Source organism: Ursus arctos, unplaced genomic scaffold (assembly GCF_023065955.2).
Source record: "Ursus arctos isolate Adak ecotype North America unplaced genomic scaffold, UrsArc2.0 scaffold_1, whole genome shotgun sequence".
Taxonomy (NCBI): Eukaryota; Metazoa; Chordata; class Mammalia; order Carnivora; family Ursidae; genus Ursus; species Ursus arctos.
Window position 1 is genome coordinate 4,216,482 of NW_026622763.1, and position 14,655 is coordinate 4,231,136.

Below are 14,655 nucleotides of genomic sequence, written 5' to 3' on the forward strand. Positions count from 1 at the left end.
GTGTAAGGCATGAGAGGTAAGTTAATTTTTCATTTCTCAGCTTCAGTCAGAGGAAAAGAATAGACTAGAAGAATTATCTTTTCCCTAGAGCTTTTCTCAGGTATTTGAGAATCTGTAGTGTGTGTAGAGAGGCCATTGTTGAAGACTTTTTTTCTCCAATTTCAGGATCTGTGTCACACACACAAGCTCCCACGAGTACAATTGTTACCATGACAATGCCCTCACATTCATCCCATGCTACTGCTGTGACCACCTCAAACATCCCAGTTGGTAAGTGTCCTGCAGCCTTCACATACAGCTTAAAAGGGATTTTTCGGCCCCTCTGACCAGGTCTTCATATAGAGGACTAGTATTGGGGTTTTTTAAAAAATTATTGTTGATTTTCAAAGCAACACTGAATTCAGTTTTTGGTGTATCTGTCATACAGATTTGACGTTGGCCATAGGGGGGAAAGAGGACAATAATCTTTGAGAGCTGAAAGTAGACGTTATTTTAACACAACTTTGACTCCTCATTCCTCATATTTTAACTTTTCCTGTGTGTGCCTTTTAAAGAAATAAGTTAACTTCACTAACATAGTTAGATGAGATCCACAGAAAAAGCAAGAAAGAAGCAAGGACCTGGAATGAAGAGAACTTGTATGCTGATGGATTGTTCAGGAAAACTCTCTGGGCAGTGCACAGCGAGAAGGGTGATAACCCCCAGGTTGATTACCCTCGGTTATCATCTAACTGCCACCTCAAGATAATTCAAGAACATCCTAAAATTTCTTCTAGGCTTTGTTTATTCCCCTTTTAAATATATGCTTTGAATATTTAAAAAATCTTTGAAGTTTCAGGTAGCCAGACAGTCATTCAGAGCAGGGATTGACATCCTTTCTCTGTAGGGCCAGATAATAAATACTTTAGGCTTTGCAGGCCTCATAGGTCCATGTCACAACTGCTGAGCTGTGGGTGATATGTAAATGAATGACTGTGGCTACATTTCAGTAGAACTGTTTATGGACACAGAAATTTGGATTTCATATAATTTCCATATGTCATGAAATGTTCTTTTGATTTTTCCCCCCAGCCATTCCAAAGTATGAACCCACATACAGCTCATGGGCCGTACAGAAACAGGCATTGGGCAGGATGCCCACAGTTTGCCTACACCTGTCCTAGGGGCTGATGTCTCACTGTCACAGCTTCCAAAGCAGACTCTGGCTTCTGAGGCAGAGTACTGCTCTCTCTAATTCACAACGCCCAGGTTTAGTTTCTGGTGTTAGCTTTGCCTTGGTTTTATGACAATAAGCATGCCATCTTACTGTTTACTCCCAGAGATATAGGACAGCTGCCATATTTTTCATAAACTTCTAGAAGCGTGCTTTTTGTAAGGTGACACACTGACATACTTAACTGTCAGAAATCCGGTGACCAGACATAGAAGTATGGCTTCTCTTCTGCTACGTCCGGCACTGTGGTAGTTCCTTCCTTCCCACGTAAGACAGCTTCACCTCCCTCTGTGCGAATTTGGACGACACTTTTCCGGAATGATGGTGGGACCCAGGAAGCCCTTACTCCTCCCTTAGATGACTCAGCCATGTCTGTTCTTAAATTGATACTAAGCCCCACAGTAGGCTTTTAGCAATGAAAACACCGTTGCTGGCTCTTCTCACATTACTGCTCACGTCAGCTTGGCATCAGAGAGAACATACTCCTTTCTTACCCCTCTGAGGTGAAGGTTGTTAACCCTCCTGTAAAGAGTGGGGTGGAGGATGGGAGTGTGTGCGTGATTTTAGCATTGATGCACTTTTGTTGAAAAAGATTGTTGCTTATTCCATGTCACTTCACACCATTTTCTGACTGTATCTAACAGTGTCATCAGTTACCCTGAGCACTGTAAAAACAGAGCCAGGCTTGTTCTTGCCATTTTTATAGTTGAGAGTCTCACTAGCATATCTATAGCTATAAAGAAAATAAGACGAGTAAAGGAAGGCAGTGTACCCTATAGGGACTCTCTGGTTTCATTTTGAATCATCTCTGTAAAGAATTATTTAGAGATGAGTTCTTATTTATGTCACTGTATCTTGCTGAGAGACCACACTGTGGAAGTAAACTTGGACTACCAGGAGACAGAAGTACGTGCATTCGTTTGGCTAAAACTATCAACTTTTTACCTGTCTTAAGTTACAGTATTATATTCCATATCTCCCAGCTGTTTTATCTTTGATTTTTAACCATTTGCTAAATTATAGTTGTGAAAATCATTTGACAGAAGTGTCCAAACAGATTTAGCATCTGCCACTTAATGTGATAGATTTGGGTCTAAGTTCCATCAGGCTTATGCTCTGGTTTTCTCTTCTTTTATAGTAAGCCAAATATTTCTTTGTTACATCACTATACGGTCCCTGTGCAAAGGTACCTCAGTTGAGAAAGGAAACTGATACTAACCCTAGAGCATTGATTTTCAAGTGGAGGTTTAGTGGGTATATTAAAATCACCTAAGCAGCTTTCTCCAAGTGACACTTGTTTCTCCAGGTGAGGTTAAATATTGAATTCAACCATTTTTACCAATAGGATGTGTTGAGTCGGGGGGGGGGGGGGAAGCCTGATTAATCATAAGCATAGAGTTTTTGCCTTTAATGAATGCTTATTTCCAATGAAATACCATCTTTATTTTCTCCATGTTCTGGCCCACATAGGACAGTCAGTGGTGTCGAAATTCTAAAAAGCAGAATCAGATGATCACAGCATTCAGAAAACAAGGATCATCTTTGGACGTGGCATTATGTTTAACTTATGATTTTTGCATTATGTTTTTCCTTAAGTTTTTTTTTTTTATAACAGTGTGTGGCTTTTTTTAATTAGAAAAAAAGGTACAGATATAAATTCATGGGCGTGTGTATAGTTTACCAGCCAGTAGTTAGCCACTTTGCCAAATGACAGCTGCATTCCTGTTGGAAGCATTCTTTTCTCCTACCTTTTATGGGCACAGTGGAGAAACAAGACTTAGTTGCTTCCCACTCAACTCCCCCCTCTGGTTACTACTGATGGAAAATGTTTCATGGCAGCTTCTCTCTGCCTTAGCCAGTACAAGTCATCATCAGTGGTTGAATTGGGCATCCCAGCCATCTCCCTGCAGAAACTTCTCCAGCTGCCTCCCTCAGGAAATAGCTGGGAATCATGCTGGGCTTGTGCTGCTTACCTTTGATGTGCAGTGTGCTGCACATTGGGTAATGTGGTGTCGTCATCCTAGTCTCCAGTGTTTATGTGCCTGTCATTGGTGTAACTGGGGTCTTATACAGTTGGTAGCTGTCCTTGTATATACCTAATGTAGGTTGCAGCTTTTCTTTCCAAATTTTCCCACATGGAGTTAACAGACAGGTCTGTAAGAACACTAAAGTATGTCCCAGTTCAGCTGTACCTTCTAAACAAAACTTGATTGCAAATGCTAGAGGAGAGCAAACTGAGCCTCACATTAGATTTGAAAACTCTATAGTCATTTTGATTTTGCTGTAAAGTATTGTGCAAAATCACAAGACATTCAGAGGATCTTAGAAGTAAAGTGATTATCTAAAGAAGGCCTTCCCATAGATGAGGAAACTGAGACTTGGAAATTAGAATGATTGACTCATTACTAATGAGCTGTGGAATCTGCAGTAGAAGCTAAGGTCTTTGCCATGTTGGTATTCAGAATTTTGTCGGTTGTTGTTGTTGTTAAAAATTTTTCTCATTTTAAAAAATGTTTTCAGGAAGTCAGGTCAGGGCCTGATTGCTGATATTTTTGTTGAAGTATTGATGTTGAACCCTGCTTTGACAAATAACAGTATGCGAATATGAATATATCAGTAGATGATTGGCTTGAAATAATAATTCAGTAGACTCGTGTATTCATCTTTTTTTTTTTATTTTGATTAAAACTGAAGATCCAGGCTTCTTATTACTGTTTGCATTCTTAAGATTGTTGCTGGCCAAGAATGTTTTGGCATGCCAGTAAAAGCATCTGAGAGGTAATATGATTGGATTTTGCATTTGTAGCTAAGGTGGTGCCTCAGCAGATCACACACACGTCTCCTCGGATCCAGCCTGATTACCCTGCAGAGAGGAGTAGCCTGATTCCCATTTCAGGTCATCGGGCCTCTCCAAATCCTGTGGCCATGGAAACCCGAAGTGACAATAGGTAGGAGGGAATGTGCCAGTTACACTGCCCCATTCTGTCATTAATTGTTTTGATTTTTCAGTAACATCGAATGTCTGAGAAATATAGTATATATATATATACTTTTATTTTCAGATTTCCTCCTGAAAATAATAGTGTATAATTTTTTTTTATTTTATGAAAATGTGCTGTGTTTATTTAGCCATTCTTCTTTTGATGGATATTCTACCAGTACCTACTTTTTCATTTGGTGTGTTTCTGTGTTTGATTTATTTTGAGCTGGTTTGAGAGTATAGGTTGCAGCGTCATGACCCTTTATCCCTGAGTACTTTAGTTTTCATCCCCAAAGAACAGAGACCTTCTCATAACCACAGTGCAATTACCCAAAATGATTCTTTAGCCTTTCATTCCCTTTCATACAGTGACATTTTTGAAGAGTATAGGTAGGCCAGTTGTTTGTGTAGAATTCTCTTCAGTTTAGGCTTGTTGGGTTGTTTCCTCATAGTTAGATTGAGGTTATGCATTTTTGGAGCAAATACCACTTAGGTGATGCATTCTTTTCACTGTTACTACATCAGAGAGCTCCTGCCACCCCTGTGTCTCATTGTTAGCCATGTCAGCACTAATTACCTAGTGAAGGTGATGTTTGCCAGATTTTTCTATAAAGGTATATTTTTCTCCTTTTTTTTTTTAATTTTAAAGATTTTATTTATTTATTTGAGAGAGAATGAGCAGGGGGGATGGGCAGAGTGGGAGAGAGGAGCAGACTCCCCGCTGAGCAGGGAGCCCGATGTGGAGCTCGATCCCAGGACCCTGGAATCATGACCCGAGCCAAAGGCAGATGCTTAACCAACTGAGCCATCCAGGCGCCCCTGTTTTTCTCCTTTGTAAGCCACTAAATATGTGTGAAAATACTTGGAGACTATAAATACCCTGTTCCTCAATAAACTTTCACTCAGTGGCAGTAGCATCTGTTGAGGATTCTTGGCCGAATCAGTAGATGGTTGCAAAATGGTGACTTTTTCTATCATTTCTTCCACATTTATCAGTTGGCATTCTTATGTAAATAAATGTTATCTACCCCCATTTATTTTGTTGTGTATTTTATTTTTTTAAATGAGCATGGGCTCGTGGATTTAGTTTATTCATTATTATAACTCATTATTGTCATCTGTTTTGATGCTCAGATCCTCTCTGGGAGCTTCTTCAGACCAGTTCCTGTGGGTTTTCCATGTCCCATGCATTCTACTCCTTCCTTATTTCCCACTGCAACAAGATACTCCAAGTTTCTCCTGAATATTACCTGAGCCCTGGAATCTACCATTTCTCCATGGAGCCCTGGTTCGTTTTCATCATTTAGAAACCAGGCTCTAGGCATTAGCTCTGCTTATTGCTACTTGACTGTCATTTCTTCCAGGCTGTTTTAGCTGACAGAAATAGGAAGTATGTGACATCATAAAAACTCTTTAGAGGCACCTGGGTGGCTCAGTCAGTTAAGTGTCCAACTCTTGATTTCAGCTTAGGTCATGATCCTCAGGGTCATGGAATCGAGCCCCTGCCGATCGAACTCCATGCCGGGTGGGAAGCCTGCTTGAAATTCTCTTCCTCTCCCTTTGTCCCTACTCCCACTCGCTCTCTCACTCTTTTGTAAAAAATAAATCTTAGGGGCGCCTGGGTGGCACAGCGGTTAAGCGTCTGCCTTTGGCTCAGGGCGTGATCCCGGCGTTATGGGATCGAGCCCCATATCAGGCTCTTCTGCTATGAGCGTGCTTCTTTCTCTCCCACTCCCCCTGCTTGTGTTCCCTCTCTCACTGGCTGTCTCTATCTCTGTCCAATAAATAAAATCTTTTAAAAAAATAAATAAATAAATCTTAAAAACAAAAACAACTCTTTAGTACATGCTGATCCTTCTGATTCAACCCCGTTACCTCTTCCGTTCCTTTTATGTATCTCTTCTCTACCAATGAGAACCTGGTACAGTGCAAATGAAGTAGTTTCGGAATTGGATCATTTTTAAATGTTCTTGTTTGAGTATTATGGTGTGTAGGAATGCTTACAGGTTTTAATATATTGCTCTTCGTGTCCATTCATCTTGCTGAACACACCTGTTAGCCCTAAAAGTTTGTAGATTCTCTTGGATTTCCCGTCTAGGTATTCATTTTTTCTACAAATAATGACAATTTTTTGAAGGATGAGGGATTTTTTCATTTCCATTTTTCATACCTGTGTTTCTCTTGTTACCTGGAGCTTCCAATGTGATGTTGAATACAGCAGAGATAGTGAACAGTCTTACCTTATTCCTGACCTAAATGGGAATTCTTGGGAACTTTCAGAATAGATTTTGGTAGATGCTAGTTTCAGATTGAGGAACAAAGCTTTTTTTCATTCCAATTTTTCAGATACTTATATCATGAATAAGTATTGAATGCTATCAAAATTTGGAGGGGGAAGTAATTTTTTTTTTAATTCTAGTATAGCTAACATATTGTTATGTTTCTGTTAAATATTTTTGTATATCTTTTGTGATATTTCAAATGATTGTTCTAGAACACTTAATTTTTTAAAGAATTAAAACATTCATAGAAATTTTGATATTAAATCATTCTTATCTTCCTGTGGTAAACCTTATTTGATCATCATATATTTTGTTTTATACAGTACTTAATTCCGTTTTATTTAGAAATTTTGTGTTGATGTAGAGAATGAGATTTGTTTATAATCTTTTCTCCTATCCTCCCTATCCAGTTTTCTTATCAGGGCTATGTTAAGTTTGATCTTGTTTCTTCTTTTTCTGGTTTCTGAATCAGTTTGTGTAAGTTTGGGATTATCTGTTTTACTTGTATTTGGTAAGATTTGCCAGTGTAAACTTTGAGTGGAGTTGAGCAGAGAAAACCTTGATTATTAAGTTTTTCTGCGTTGGTTTTGGTACTTGTTGCTGTGTATATTTTTATGTTTATTGATGTATTTATAGTACCCGTTTATTTTTAAGAATACTACTCTTTCTGGATGTGTGTCCTTTGATCTAACAGTTTATTTGGGACACAATTGGGGAAATGTTGGTATGGCATATAAGGGTATGAAGAGGATCTGGGGGATAGGATCATTTGAAAGTAAAGAAGAAAATAGGCCCATTTTGGCTCATATTATCTGTCTTCCATCTATAGACCGTCTGTTCCCGTTCAGTTCCAATACTTTTTGCCAACGTACCCACCTTCTGCATACCCACTGGCTGCGCACACGTACACCCCTATCACCAGCTCCGTGTCCACCATCCGACAGTATCCAGGTATGAGCCCTGCTGTTAAGGGGACTTTTAACATTCCAGTTTTTGCAAGCAATGAGATGAAAATTGATCAGTGAGTATTTGTAGTATGGATTTAATTATTCCACCTTCTATGTTCAGGTTCAGATAAGGCTAAAATCTGAAGCTTTAAGGTTTTAGGTCACACCTCTGTGGTCTGTAAAAAGGTTGCTACTTGTTAGTGTATTTATATGATTTTATCCCACTCTGAGGATAATTATGTTAACAATTTATTATACCTTAAAATGGCAGTACAGTTAAAATGATAAAAGCCATACTTTTATGGGGCTTCTGTTGTTTTCTGGATATCTGATGTGTTTTTAGTATTAGTCCAGTTATGCTCAACACTCACCATCCTGACTTGTAGGTAGTGTTCTTTTTGCCAGTCCAGAAAAAACAATACTTAATCCTCAGGGTTTGTGTGTTCTTTTCCTATGAGACCCTCGGCTCACTTTTGGCATAGGAGAGCCAGATTGTCCAGATTGTGGGTGTTGCCCTTCTGTGTGAAACAGGACTGCAGCCAGGGCTCCATGGAGCCATTGAGCACTTGAAGGGGGGTGGCGCAAATGAAAAACTGGGTTTTGTTTTGTTTTGTTTTACTTAATTAAAATTAGAGAAATTTTTAATATGTTTGGAACAACTTAGTGATATGAACCAAAATACAAGTAAAATATTTCTGATAAAAACTTATCTGATAAAAACTGAACTCAATATCTGATTTGAAATGTGTTTTATTTAGTAAAACATTCCCTGAATTTTGAAAATAACATATTATGGAAAAGAGAATGTAAAGTATTTTACTAATTATTTTTATAATGATTATATTTTGAAATTTTAATATTTGGGATATATTGGATTAAACACAGTATATCATTAAAATTAATTTGGCCTGCTTTTTACTTTATTAATGTGGCAACTGGAAAATTTACAATTGCGTGTATGACTTAAATTTCCATCGGACAGTGTTGGTCTAAAACTTCCAAATTCTAAGGTATTTAAATAGCTTTGGATACAGGTTCCTCAGTCACTACATTGGGTTTTTTTGTTGTTTTCCATAAAACTTTCCCAAGGTTTAGTTATTAATTTTTTTTTGAAGATTTGTTTATTTATTTGAGAGAGAGTGCGCAAGGGGTGGGGGCAGAGGAAGAGGGAGAGATTCTCAAGCAGACTCCACGCTGAGCGTGGAGCCAGACACAGGGTTTGATCTCATGACCCTGAGATTATGACCTGAACCAAAACCAAGAGTCAGATGCTTAACCAGCTATGCCACCTGGGCGCCCCTCCCCAAGGTTTATTTTAATGTGGGGAAGAGGCTGATGAATTGTTCTGAATTTTCTGTCATATTTTGCTGTACATCAAAGTAATAACATCTTTTTAAAGGAAACTTATAACTGTTCTTTATTAACAATCCTATAAAGATAAAACCACGTTTAATTGATTATGGTCAAAAGTATGACACAAAAAGTATGGTAGAACCATGTTGACAATTAAGAAGTAAATTTCGTGTGTGTGTGTGTGTGTGTGTGTGTGTGTGTTACCTTAATTGCTGAAAATTCTTAAGTCTATCAGTAACAGCACTTCCTTCAGGTTCCTTCATCTAGCTCAGCCAGTTGATACTTCTATAACAGTGCAGTCATGTTGTCTTTCTGGGCTAGGTAACTCGTGACCAATGTGTATTTCTCTCAATGCTATCCAACTGAAAAGGATCTGCAGAGGCTCTCCTGAGCTAGAACAAGCTATGCAGACACTATCGTTTTATATAAACATTTATTTGTAAAAATGCATTGTAAGAGCACTGTCAGAAGTATTGGGGATTCTGCCAGCCATTTGTTTCTCTACATTATTATTTTTCCAAGTGTCTTCTTTCACCACTACGGTAGTCCTGATGGATAGGAACACAGAAAAACGAATAGTCCAGTCAACAGCAATTTATTTCTTCCAATACCAGTACTGTCATCGTTGGTGCAGATGACAGATGGTAATGTGTTGTTTCTCAGACATGTGGATCTTTGCATGGATGGACACAACTGAAGGAATGATTTATTAAACAGCTTACAGTGTCCTGTTTTCAGGTGGCTCCTTTTAAATGATTTTAAAGCAGGTGTTTTCAAATCAGGAAGAGGACAGGAAAATTTGTATATAATGGGGCCAAATATGAGATTTCTGTAATACATAGTTTATGATGGATTAGACCAATTTCATGGCCTCTGGTTACTTATAAAGATGGAATCTTGTTGGTTCATTAGGTATTAGATATAAACATGTAATTATGAATGTATATGCATAATTTTTATATTTTGCAAGTAATCTTTTTTGGATTACAATCTCTCAAATTGTTCCTGAAGTTTCACTTGTTTTAGAGATGTTTTCCACTTCATTCATTTATTTATTCATGCATTTATTTTTTTTTAAGATTTTATTTATTTATTTGAGAAAGCGCATGAGCAGGGGGAAGGGCAGAGGGAGAGGGAGAAGCAGACCTCCTTGCTGAGAGGGAGCCCGACACACAATGAGGGGCTCGATCCCAGGACTCTGGGATCATGACTTGAGCCCAAAGCAGATGCTTAACCAACTGAGCCACCCAAGTGCCCTCATTCATGCATTTATTAATTTTACAGATATTTATTGAAACCTTGTTACTGTATGTAAAGTCTTATGTTAGGCTCTATTTGTAAAGTTGACTCTTAAACAGTTCACTTTGAACAAGCTTAGAGCCTCATAGGCGTTAAGACATGAAGAGCTCTTACTAGAGAGAAAGTGCCAAGTTCCAATTAAAGAGGCTTGAACAAAGCCAGCCTGCGTCTGAGCTAGGAGAGGTTATTTCTGCTTGAGAGGGTAGGGGTGGAGGTCAGGAGTGATTTCCTAAAGGAAGTGACATTTGGAAAGCCTCTTGGAATGCAGAGGACAGAGCCACGGGGTGGGATTGGGGGAAAGCACTTTGCTGTGTGTGAATAAAGTATTAGCACAGAATATGTGCTCAGAACAGAGTGGTTTGGTTTTGGCAGGAGTGCAGTGTGAATGAGGATGCGGCACATGGAATGAGATTGGATCTTGAAAGGCTTGGCATAGTGATAGACTGCATGTTCAGGCAAGTGCCCACAACTGTTACTGAACAGAAACAAGGGTTCATTCACTTCTCAGGAAGAAACTAATAGCTTTGTCAGGTTGATTGTTTTTTTTTCTTTTTCTTTCATTTACAACAAGGGAAGAATTGCAGTGTAGCAGTAGCTATGAATTTACACGTGCTAACATTTTGCTGTCATTTTCTCACTGACAATAACAATTTACCTTTTTTCAACCACTATATGGTTTATAAAACTTAAATTACATCAATTGTTTCCCCTTTTTTATTGAGTTATCATTGACATGACATATTAGTTTCAGGGGTATAACATAACGATTCGGTATTTGTGTATATCATGAAATGATCACCATAATAAGTCTTGTTAACATCCCTCACCACAGATATTTACAAATTGTTTTTTCTTGTGATGAGAATTTAAAGATCTATCTTCTTAGTAACTTTCAGATATCCAGTATAGTATTATCAACCACAGTCATCATGCTGTACATTACATCCCCAAGTCTTACTTATTTTGTAATGGGCAATTTGTACCTTTGACCCCCTTCACCCGTTCTCCCATCCCCCATTCCCTGCGATCATACGGGCTTTTTTTCTGTCCTTGGCTGGCTTATTTCACTTAGCATAATACCCTCAGGGTCCATCCATGTTGTCAAGTGGCAAGACTTAATTCTTTTTTAAGACTAAATAATACTCTCCTGTGTGTGTGTGTGTGTGTGTGTGTGTGTGTGTGTGTGTGTGTGTGTGTAGAGATAGATGTCACATTTTCTCTATCCATTTATCCATCAGTAGACCCTTAGGGTTGTTTCTATATCTTTGTTATTGTAGATAACATTTCAGTGAATATGGAGTGCATATATCTTTTTCTGGATTGTTTTGATGACTGAGAAGAAACATCATTTGTATTTTCCTTTCCACAAATAGAAATTCCTTCTCTTTTGCTTCCTGGGAATGCTGTTGTTTTTAGTTTTGTTGTTGTCAAGTTTGTTTTTAATAAACACAGTAGCAAAAAAAGGAAACTTGCTTGTTCTCTCTCTTCAGCACGTATATGGAATTTAAAATTCATAACCACTGTGTATCAAAAATGCCTGTGATGGTGGTTCCATCAATTAGAGCAAAATTCTTGACCTGGGAGCTGCGGATGTATCTCAGGAGTTTTATTTTAATTATTTAGGACAGTTGGCATGGCTCACATTTGGAATTTAATAGATGATTTCCTTTTTCTTGTTTTAATCCTTTCCTTATAATCTGCAGCAAGATCATATCACGCTAATAGGAAGTGGGGAAAAAAACTCCAATATGTAGAGCTTTATATAGTGCTTTGTTTTAAAAAAAAATGAGAGTTTATGGGGCTCCTGGGTGGCATAGTTGGTTGGGTATCCAACTCTTGGTTTTGGCTCGGGTCATGATCTTCGGGTTGTGAAGTTGAGCCCCACATCGGGCTCTGTGCTCTGCACGGAGTCTGCTTGAGTTTCTCTCTCCATCTCCCTCTGCCCCTCCCACTTGTGCTCTCTCTCTCTCTCTCAGATGAATAAGTAAATCTTAAAAAGAAAAAAAGACCTGGGGTGCCTGGGTGGCTCAGTCGGCTGAGCATTCAACTCTTGATTCCAGCTCAGGTCATGATCTCAGGGTTGTGGAACCAGGCCTCATGTTGGGCTCCACATTGGGTGTGGAGCCTGCTTGGGATTCTCTCTCTCCCTCTCAAAAAAAAAAAAAAAAAAAACATAAAAACTCAGGGTTTAGATCTTTTACAGTGGAAAATTCTGTTTTCATTTTAGTGTTTTTCTCTTTATGTGGACTGTGTCTAATCAGAGCTAACATTCTTGTAGTCACTTTCTGCATCATTTTCAGTTTCCGCCCAGGCTCCAAACTCTGCCATTACAGCTCAAACTGGCGTTGGGGTGGCATCCACAGTCCACCTAAACCCCATGCAGTTGATGACAGTGGATGCTTCTCATGCTCGACATATCCAAGGGATCCAGCCAGCACCCATCAGTACACAGGGGATACAGCCAGCCCCCATCGGGACTCCGGGAATACAGCCAGCACCGATGGGTACACAGGGAATTCACTCGGCAACCCCAATCAGCACACAGGGACTTCAGCCTGCACCAATGGGTACTCAGCAGCCTCAGTCTGAAGGAAAGACTTCAGGTAATTTGAGTTTTTTGCATGGAAGTTGGTGTAGAGGAAGGAGATATACTAGGTTTAAATCCTAGTTCTGCCACTTATGGGCTTGGTGGTCTTGAGTAATTTCTCTGTGCCTTAGTTTCTTCTTTTAACATGAGTTGTGTAGAACTTATCTGTCATAGTCATTGTAAACATTAAGAATTATGTACATAAACAGCCTAATACGTGTTTGCATGTGTTTAGAAGCACTCTGTAAAGTTGAGAGAGCAAATTCACCTTTATTATAGTGTTCTCACTCTGTTTAAGATTTTCTTCAGAGTTGTATGTAAAGCTGTAAAATTAATGTATCATTTTTAGGGATTTTTGGTATCATTTTTAGGGATTGAGAGGCAATGGTATTTCACAAAAATTGTAGGAGATTATTTCTTGAAGTATGCTATGTACTTTATCTTATTTATTAGTTAAGATTATACCGCAGAGAGAAATGTGCACCAGTAGACTTAGTAACCTCTCCCACTTTGCCATCTGCTTTTAGGCAGATGAACATTGTGCTCATCCCTTACTTTCTTGAAATTGGACAGTCATAACATGGGTACTCTAATTCTGGTGGTCTGGTTGTTTTTGTTTTGACATTTTAGTTAATGTTTCTTTTGTTTCCTTTTCTTCATTGTTCTCTCTTGCCCCCTCCCTGCCCTCCAGCAGTGGTGTTGGCAGATGGCGCCACAATTGTAGCCAACCCTATCAGCAATCCATTCAGTGCTGCTCCAGCAGCAACAACAGTGGTGCAGACCCACAGCCAGAGTGCTAGCACCAATGCTCCGGCCCAGGGCTCATCCCCCCGGCCAAGTATCCTCCGGAAGAAACCCGCCACGGATGGGTAGGTAGACCCAGTAGTGCCACACGACACCTCTAGTCCTGGATATAATTAGTAGAAACAGTAGGCACTCATCCAGTGCTGGTAGCAGACTCTAAGCTTTCATATTCTGTAGCGTTTTTTAATCTCTTTCAAAATAACTTGACCACAGGCTTATTCAGTAGAGCCTTGCCAAGCAAAGAATGTAGGACAGTAAGAATCTGTGAGTCTGGCAGGGGGTCAGTTTATAAGCAGCTATTGCATACTATTTTAGGAGTTCTCTCTAGTTTTGGGAGTTTAATTCTAGACTCTGAGTAGCTTCTAATAGACCCTTCAGGCTTGTCTAGGTAGGCACGTTAACGTGTACTGTGTATTTTTTTTTCTTTATCGGCAAGCATGAATTTTTGCTCAGGGCAAATAATATCCCAGGTGTATTAAGTAAGGGTCATATTTAGTAGCAGAAGTGGATGGTGTTGCCATAGAACCTCTGAGCTGCTGTGGGTCATGGACAGGAAGGTATGTGCTGTGCTCTGAAACTTACCTTGAAAACTTGGGAGGTAGAAGATGGGCAGTCACACTTCAGAGCAGCATTTTTGTGGCTCCACCAAGCTGATGTGCATCAACAGCAGAAGATTATAAAGCTGAAAGCATAGCAAGAACATAAACTGCTGGGTCCATATAGGGTTTCCAGATGTGCAGGACTTTGCCTCGACCGGAGTCTCTTTTAAAGATAAGTCAGTCTGTGGCAAAGAAACCTTATCAATGAAAATGCAAGGCAAAGCTCATGCATAACATGGCATGTTGAACACACAGTGCTAAATTTGTTGTCCCCTTAAAACCCTATAGAAATTTTAGCAAAGAGGCTTTTTAAAAAAGATATAAACACACAAGGATGGGGAGAATAGAAGACAACAGCAACCAAACTTTGAAGCTGAAAAGCAGGTGGGTAAGTGATCATTCACTTAGCTGTGAGAAAGCTGAATTTTAAGTCTGTAAAGGAGAACATTGAGAAGCATCCTCATTTAAATTGCTGAAGCTTCAGAAGGACCAGGAACAGGAAGAACAAGGGGTAGAAGGAAGCTGGGTTCAAATGTGTTTGAGAAGGTTAGACCCCTTCATCCCCTTCCCCACCCACACTTTGTTGTACAC

At 39.2% G+C, this 14,655-nt stretch overlaps 1 protein-coding gene across 12 annotated transcripts in view; it reads left to right on the plus strand.

Moving 5' to 3' along the window:
• The window catches only part of SAP130 (Sin3A associated protein 130), a 79,267-nt gene that overhangs the window by 24,373 nt on the left and 40,239 nt on the right, over positions 1-14,655 (plus strand). For 9 of the 12 annotated variants that reach the window (XM_026510227.4, XM_026510231.4, XM_026510233.4 and 6 more), the window contains 5 exons: positions 166-270; positions 4,020-4,161; positions 7,305-7,426; positions 12,375-12,677; positions 13,353-13,530. In XM_026510227.4, the coding sequence (XP_026366012.1) occupies positions 166-270; positions 4,020-4,161; positions 7,305-7,426; positions 12,375-12,677; positions 13,353-13,530 (850 nt within the window). The remainder of the gene's footprint in view (positions 1-165; positions 271-4,019; positions 4,162-7,304; positions 7,427-12,374; positions 12,678-13,352; positions 13,531-14,655) is intronic. The other 3 variants (XM_026510230.4, XM_026510232.4, XM_026510237.4) reach the window with 1 other exon arrangement.